The sequence below is a fragment of the Pterocles gutturalis genome, unplaced genomic scaffold (genome assembly GCF_000699245.1).
Source record: "Pterocles gutturalis isolate BGI_N339 unplaced genomic scaffold, ASM69924v1 scaffold53200, whole genome shotgun sequence".
In the NCBI taxonomy this organism is placed as follows: Eukaryota; Metazoa; Chordata; class Aves; order Pterocliformes; family Pteroclidae; genus Pterocles; species Pterocles gutturalis.
In genome coordinates this window covers 1-8,536 of record NW_010145353.1, presented here as the reverse complement: position 1 = coordinate 8,536, position 8,536 = coordinate 1, and the positions used below count along the sequence as shown (strand labels likewise).

The following is an 8,536-nucleotide window of genomic DNA, read 5'->3' as shown; positions in this document are numbered from 1 at the left end:
AGCACGTACCTTCACCAGAAACAAAGACTACATTCAACAATAGGGCCTGTACTTGCATGAAAGCAGTTAACACTATCACACTGTGACCATGTTTTTATATTGTCTCGGTTCCCACAGACTCTAGTTTTACATGGTCCAGTTTAAGCCCAAATTCTCCTCAGAGCATTTAGTCTGTCATAACAGTTACACAACTTGTATAATAAGCAGGGGTTAGCAAATTACAATGCTTTGTATTCTGTTGAGTAACTGATCTGCTTCTAAAATACTGTGGCATCACTGTCATCTCAAAAATAACATTTCTACAGACTAAAAAGCCCACATCTACCTTCAGTGCGTTAATTCAAATGAGATAATTCAGCCTAGTATAAAGGTGGGGAGGTTTATCTGGAATTCAGAATAAAGAGTCTATTTACTGTAAAAGTAACAACAGATGAAAGGCATGTTTTTATGTCATCCCCAGCAACAAAGACAATCCAACTCTTGCCTGTATTTAAATACCAGTCCTTGAACTCTCAAAAGCTTCTGTAAAAGATAAAATCTTTATAAACAAACAGTTGTGTTGAGTCATGCAGCATCTACCTTTAAAGTGGTATCAGCTTTTCAGAATAGACACCCCCATGTCCTGAAAAGCAAATCACTATTAACTTAAGCAAAAGCTAGACATAGTTCTTCATTGACTAGTTTCCTTAAAAAAACCCAAAAAACCAGATACCTTTCTTAAACGATCTTCACAAGAAGACTCCTTAAATATGCTTGATCAAAACAGCTTTGTTTCAGTCAATTAGATTTAAAAGTTACCTCAGCACAGAGCATTGCGCAAAGAATATTGTTTTCAGCTAAGCTTGTGCTTCCTAAGGTCACCCACTAATGCTCACAGACTCTCAAAGGAAATAGGGCTTGTGCTGAATCTGCAGTCTAGATGAGAGTAAGTTATACAGGAAAAAACCACCTATTTGCTATACAGCCATTTTTCCACTTTAGATCTCAAACTTAAATTTAAAATGTGGTTACAGCATCATTTCTGTGTTATAATTTTATCTCCCCTAAGCCAGTAACAGAAGTTAAAAAGGCACAGGTGCCTATTTAAGATGAATGAAGTGAGAGGATTTGCTGTGTGTATAGCAAGAGGGCTGCTAACGCACCTTCCAGATGACATAATCCTTTAAAGCCAACCTATGGTAATAAATGATTGTCTAAGTCTTACTGACCACATCTGGCAGAAACCAGGGTTTCTTCACTTTTATTAAAGCAAAATGTTGATTACCCACTTTTATACTGCAGGAAGGAACTTGCAGAGATGAAATATAATTATTTGGACAAGTTAAAACATTTTTAAAAGCACCTGCTTGGCTTCAGTTCCATTTCCCATTTTGACAGACTCAGGCACCAAAGCATCCAATTTTCCAGAATAAATCCATCACTCTTAAAAGTGTTAGCTCAGGACTTTAGTGAAAACAAAGGCCTCTTTCACAAGGATCTCTAAAACAAAGACCTGTGACCAAAATTCTCACTTCTACAGAAAATTTAAGGATCTTCCTGTAATCCAGAATACACTTACAGAATGGACTAAGTACAGAGAGGCTCAGGGTTAAAACCCCTGAAGGAAAACAGAAGTGATGTAGTTGCCCATAAGAGAGAACTCATTGAAAGTTTATTAGGAAAGTGATCAGTGTACATATGCGCACATGCACACTCTCAACAAGAGTATAAGCACAAAAAAAAGCAGAGCTTTGAATTCAGAGCTTTTCTACCCCGCCATGAACACAGTATTGAAGTTGCTGAAAATTCCAGGACAAAGTCAAGAAGCTCCTGTCTCTTTTTCTAAAGGAGTTTCCAAAAGCTTTTTTTTTTTTTTTTAAGCAGTAGCTTCATCAGTATTCTTGGGTATTACTACTACACAGCATCACAAATTTTTCTGTGGGTATATGGAGAACAAGCTTAACACCACATACTCTTACAAAAGTAGCGTTAATATTTCCTTATGGTTTTACAGAAATAGTTTCTGAGTTTAGAAAACAAGAAATCCATTTCTGTCTTTTGCTTGACAACTGCTGCTCTAATATATAGTACTGTAATTGCCCCCTCCACTAGACAACAGTGCCCCCATCTAAAACCTGCTTAAGTACGTAGCTTAAGCCTTTCAGCCACTTGGCACACCAAGTCTGTCTACAGATTTCTCTATTTACTTTTATCCTCTGTGCACAAGCAAATACCACTCAAGCCTTTCTGTACCTCAGTTCACAGAAGACATGTACATGCCAAACTAATTTACAAGAGATGTCCAAAAATTACACTAAAATAGCTGCAGCCTTTTCACCTGCCAATTTAACAGCTTAATCTTTGCTTGTATGACTGTGTAGTCATTCATACTGCAGAACACCACTTTAGACAAAAATGGTTTAACTACTTAATATACTATATTGCAGATATTAAGAAAATAATTTGCACCATGAAGGAAAATTGTCAGCATTACAGTATCTTAAACTATGAACAAAGGTTATCATTCTTTCTGGATTTATTTGTATTTCAAAAGCCAATACAAAAAGAAAAATGTTACGTACATACCAGTCACTCCTCTAGACTACAATTTGAGTAGTCACTGGGAATTTAGCACTGCAGTATTTCCCAACAATATGCAACATCATACGTTCAGCTGAAAGGGTACTCTAATGCAGTATTCAAGCCTGGGCTTTTTTCTGAGCCCTTGGCAAATGTGGGAACTCCACTGCTTCCAAGTACCTCAATTATTTTCATGTAAGTGACAGCAGGTAGCTATTTAAGTAGATTGCTTTGTTATATATAACTGTCACTACAGACAAGTCTTTGTATGGCTCTGTTTTACTTTCATGGCTTAGTATAACCCAAAACATTAGTCCTGGAAAAGCCTAGTTATACCAATAGCATACTTACATTAAAATATTTACCTGGTTTTAAGTATGCAAGATCTAGTCAGAGCAAGTATCAATTTCAGCTGCTGGGTTTCCAAGCAAAAAACCTTTGCAAAAGACAATTAAGGCTTCTATCACCCTACCAGAGGTAACAATAAGAAATAAGTCTAAGCCACAGGAGCACTGGTCTATTTTTGACAGTGGTATTTAAGTATTTATTAAGCTGGTTTTCATCCATTTATTCAGTTGGCTGACATCCATCTGCCACATGTAACATTTGAAAATGCACAGTTAGCAAGCTGATAAAATAAGGAATCTGGATAGTGTTTGGTTGCCTTTTTTTTTTTTCTATTAACATAATAGGCAAGAGCTTCTAGAATCTGTCTTGCTGATGTACTTCAACTCTGCCTGAAGCAAGGATGGGAAAAGGTCTCCCTGCTAGTATAAAATAGTTCAAGTATGGAAAAAAGCCACTGACTATTTTTTAATAACAGTATTTGCCTAAGCAGAAAAGAAACTCCCAGCTTCTCACTGATCTAGAGCAATATTTAAGCAAAGCTTTAAGTTTTACAATACAGAAGTTTAATTATTTAGCCAACATAACAGTTCTAGAAAATGCATCATAGATAATGTTGCAGAGCTTATGACCAAAATCAATACTAAAGGCTAAAAATCTTGCTAGTGACAGTGCTAATACAAATTGGCAATTTTAACATTTCCATTCAGAAAACATCCATTCTTCTAAGCCCCACTGATGTATATCATTTACGTAAATATTTATTAGATCCAGTCATCATGCTACAGTATTAGTCAGGTTAATAAACCTTCTCACTGTGAGAATACACCAGCATAAGGTATGAACACAATGAAATCTATACGAAATTCTATAGTAACTTTCCAGAAATATGCTTGTGGCCCATCAAATTCAGACTAAAGTACTGTAGATTTAAAATATTTGCTTGTCTTCTTAGCAACCCAATGCGTAAGAATAGTTTCTTGTTCAATTCCCAAAAATAAATATAAGCTTTCAATTGAAAGCATTTATTTTCCTAGTTTTCCAAAGCAGAGTCTGGGAGGGGGAAAATGCTTCAGACTTGTCATCAGTCCACTTTGGTACATAAAAGCATCTCCTGTCCCAGTATTCATTCAAATCCAAGAGATATTTTCTTCCAGTGAAATATGACCGGAGCACTCATTTTATTTTCAGCAATTCAGTCTGTTTCCATGGCAGCACTGCGGGATTCCTTAGCCACCATGAGTCGCATTAGCTGACTGTGGAATTTCTCGATCTTCTTTACATCTTGCGCCTGGTCTGTTCTATACAGCAAACACTGTAAGAGAAAGTTGCTTAATATCAGATTTCACTTGAACTGTTTTTATCCTGTTTATAGTTGCAAGAAATTTGTGTTTGAAACACAAAAAACAAGGCTAAGTACTTAAGTATTCATTTGTGGCATGTTGTTACCATGAGGCAGCACCAACATGTATCTACCCCGTTTTAAAACACACGCGCATCTGTGTTTACATTCAAGTTTCTCTGAAAGGCTCATTCGTCTCTATTTTGAAAATAGATAAGCTCATGATTGTTTCTTCTCTCTCAGAAAAGGTACTAAAACTTGGGTTTTAAAGCTGTCTTTAAAAGGCACCTTTGTTTGTGTTGTCTAAAAATAGAAGCAGTATTAAACCCAAAACTACTTTCCTGTTGTCTGTACTCTGAAAGCAAGTTTATTTTGCCTTTCATAGTCCTTCATGTTACACTGCCAGTGATGTAAAATTGGTTCAGTATTTCCCACTGAGTCCTAAATAAGGAACATAATATCTGATTAAGATCAAAAGGAACTCCTTTATGTGACAAGCCTGTAAATGCAAAAGGAACAGGAGTAATATGCCAGTGATTTATCAAAGAAACACTGCTTAGTTTTTTTGCAGACTAAGTAATTTCTTATACCTGTACAGCCCAAGAAAGACTGCCCAGGCTTATTTAACAATGGAAAAACCCCAGAACGCTTCATTTTTCAGTGTTGTCAACACAGCAACTTTTGCCAGCGTTAAATTCCTATTTTAAATTGAAGACAAACAGTAGAAAAAACAGTTTATTTTTTCCTCCAGCTATATTAGTTCTATTAGCAGCAAGGAAAACTTCCCCTCCTGCCTTAGGAAAAACAAAACAAAACCACAAAAGCAAACCAACCCCCTGTCCCACCAGCAGTGTAACAGCTTTCCATGACTGGAAGCAGGTAACAATTCCTATTAATGAACTTGGACTGTTTTCAGTTATGTCCTGACTCAAACCTTCCCCTTTGGAAGATTTCAGTGTAATTGCCCTTCACTTTCCCCTGTTATCAGTGCCCCACACTCAACATTTTACCCCACACTAAGACCCAGGTATTTGAAATACCAAGCTCAGGCTACTTTTCCTGGAAAGAAGAAATCTGATTTTTTTTCCAAGTCTGAAGATAAGAGCAGGGCAGACTACTGTTGCTTACTCTGCACTGCAGAACAACAGTAACTTGGCTGTAACATCGCTAGCACCAAGAACCTGTTGCTGGTGTGCACATCAGCATGCACACACTGACACATTTCTACCTGCTGCCCACCGTCTTGCATCCTAGCCCCTCACATACTTCTAATAACCCTTCCAGACTATTTAGAACAACAGCAACCAGTAAGCACAGGTGCTCCACCTCCTTGCACAGCGACCCTTGGAAGGACACTGCAGAATTCCATGTTGTATGTTCCACAGTTTTTACTGAATGCATAACTGACACTGTAACAGATTTCAGAAAATGGGATCTCTTAACTGCAAGTGAATCTTGTTGTTCAGTCTCATAATCACTCCACCATGTCATAACACAAAGGAGGAGCTTAACCTACGGTTGGAAGCTGTCACCACTCTGAGCAAATAAAAAGGACTACACTCACACCAGTAAACACATCTGTGTGAAGATGCTCCCCGTAGCTTCTGCTAAAGCATTTTAATGTCCTTCCATGAAGCATTTTCAGACAGGGAGAGAATCCAAGATTTTTGTAGTGCTTGTTTTCACAGAAGCCTAAAATAATTGTGTTGAGATCCATAAAGAACACTAAAGTGTTAGAACTTTTCCCAGACTCTGCAGAGTTGAACCGGAGGTCAATGTCAGTTACAGACAGAGCAGCCAGGGAAGGCTGAGCACAAGTTTTAACGAAGCTGTCAGGCACCCTCAAGGCAATGGCTAAGAGCTCACAAGCTGACTCACAGCAGTCCCCAAAAAGTACAATAAGCCCTGAAAGGGGAATATATTCTGTACTTACAGCTACATCATCTGTTACTTTGATACAGAGGTTCCCATCACAATGTCGATATTTGAGAACAACCCGCACCTGAAACGAGAAACATTTTATGAATTAGTACCTAACAATCCTCAGAACATATCCAACTGAAATCTGCCCAAATTCAGAGTGCTTTTTATTAAAATTATGTACCGCTTCACATTTTCACCCCTTCTGTGGTTTTCCTCAGCTCTGATGGCCACTAATCCTATGGCCAGGATAGTTTTGAAGTTGAACCATCATATTTTCCTGCCTAACATATTAAACTGCTATTATAATAGCATCAGGAAGCTTAACACTGGCATGTTCAAACCCATTATAAATACAGCAAAGACAGTTGCAGGGACCTCAGTCCCAGATAGATAAACTATGAGAGTCATGTCAGCACAAGACACCTTGTCACCACATATCACACTTCAGAAAAACTAACTGGAAACTTGTGTTTATAAACTTGAAACTCTTAAAAATTCGTTCTACATTAAGACTTAAGAGGGATTAACTTGAAAGGGGTAAACTCAACATTACTACTTTTTCTTTTACAGTACCTAAACTATTATGTAAATAAGTCATATTTCCAGTCACTACCATTAATTCAATAGCTGCACTGAAGACCACAGGAAGATTTGAAGTGTTCTGATTATTTTGCAAGTGGACAGGGGAGATAAAAAGAACACCACTTAAAGTAATAAAAAAAAAATAAAAATCAGAGGACTGAAAAGAGTTCTTTCAATTTAAATTGCTCTCAAGACTCCATACGGCTAAATTTGAAGACTGGAAGCAAGTGTTCAGCTTCTCACTAAAATAGTTACTTCTGTAGCCATCTGCCCTGAGCTTGAACCTGTCTGCAGTCCCTCTGGTCTCTTGAATCACCAAAGTTCTGAAAACTGCAGTGATAAAAATCAACATCCTCAGCAACTGGCTGAGCATTAAATGCTTCCTCCTGAATGCAGAGCTGGCCACAGACTTCGGATCTATTGTTTCTAGTCTCAGCAAGCACCAGTAACCAGAAACAAAGCAAAGCGTCCTTTTGAGAACATTCTGAACTCACACTATAAACAGGTCTTTGTTGTACAGAGTGACCTGTGCTAATGGTCAACAACCTCCTTGACTACAAAATATGTTTTGAAACTCCTCCTTGGAGATGGATCTCCTCAGATTTACCTTTCGTGTTTAACAAACTGTCCTGTTGTGACCACAACAGCTGTGTAACAGTACCCCTCTTGACCCAGCAGGCCCAAAAGCACAAGAGAGGCTGCACAAGCAGACACAGACGAGGTGGGTAACTTGCTCCTGCAAGAGGCAAGATCACTCACTACCCAGCCTCACCAGCTGAGGAAGAGCACACACCCATCTCCCACAATTCTTCCCTCAGTTTCTTGACAAGCCCAATTACATGCAAAAGCTTCTCAGGGTAGTTCTCTGGCAAATCAAAAGGAGGGTACTCGCCTTGTGACCCCAGAGACTATTTAAACTCCTTTAGTTTGTTGCCACGGATGGGAAGAGATTGCCTTTGAACCTCCCTTAAGAAAAGAGGAAGAGTAGCTCCTGGCTGCACTGACACCCCTCCAAATGCTGGATATTACCCAGCATAAGAAGGTAAACCAGAACAATTTATTTTATTATCAGTATATAGGCGGGAATTGCATATGAAGTGGTCAGCCATGCTAGTTAAAGAAAGGTGTCAAACACTGCTTCTGAAGGTTTCTATGTGTCCTCTATTTTTGGTGAGGAAAACTAGACTTTCTTACAGGAGCTTTCTCAGGCATATGAGTGCCACATTATCTTTTGTGCTACTTTTTAGCTAAAATACAATGCTGATTCTGAAGACTGAAGTTGCTTTTAATGTTTACACAACTATACTACTGAAAAAGTTACGAGAAATAAAAAGCAGTCATATACCAAGAAGTTAATTCATAGAGCAAACATTCTTTAGGAAGCTAACACCTCCCAGTCTGAAGTCACACTGCAGGCAACAATGCAATGTAAGAGCTAATGAATGCTTTCTTTTAACATTTTAGGAAGACAAATTCAAACTATATAGTCTTATATGTTGTAAACTCATAAAACAAACCAATTTCGGTACACCATTCAGACCAACTCCCTTATCTGTGTGTTAATTAAGCACAACATGTCTGAAGCTAGCACCTGAACACGGTTCCCTGGGTACGCTTCTGGGGTGTGAGATGAGAATTTTCTCCTGCTCTGTGGAAAACGGAGCTCAGTAAGCCCCCTTCCTTGCTGCTGCTGCTGCTCTGCTCCCCCGCGCAGCCCGCTACAACCTCAAGAAACCCTTCCAACGGGCCACCGCCTGCGCGCCCCCCCAGTGCAGCCCCCGGGAG

The 8,536-nt window shown here is 38.7% G+C and overlaps 1 protein-coding gene across 1 annotated transcript; it reads right to left on the bottom strand.

Annotated features, from left to right (window-relative positions):
- Nucleotides 1-4,099: 4,099 nt before the first annotated feature.
- Nucleotides 4,100-6,248, bottom strand: SRP9 (signal recognition particle 9kDa; the record flags this gene model as incomplete). The annotated part of the gene is made up of 2 exons (XM_010085337.1): nt 4,100-4,219; nt 6,180-6,248. Coding segments are annotated over 2 exons (189 nt in total), but the record flags the coding sequence as incomplete, so codon positions are not given.
- Between the last annotated feature and the right edge of the window lie 2,288 nt (nt 6,249-8,536).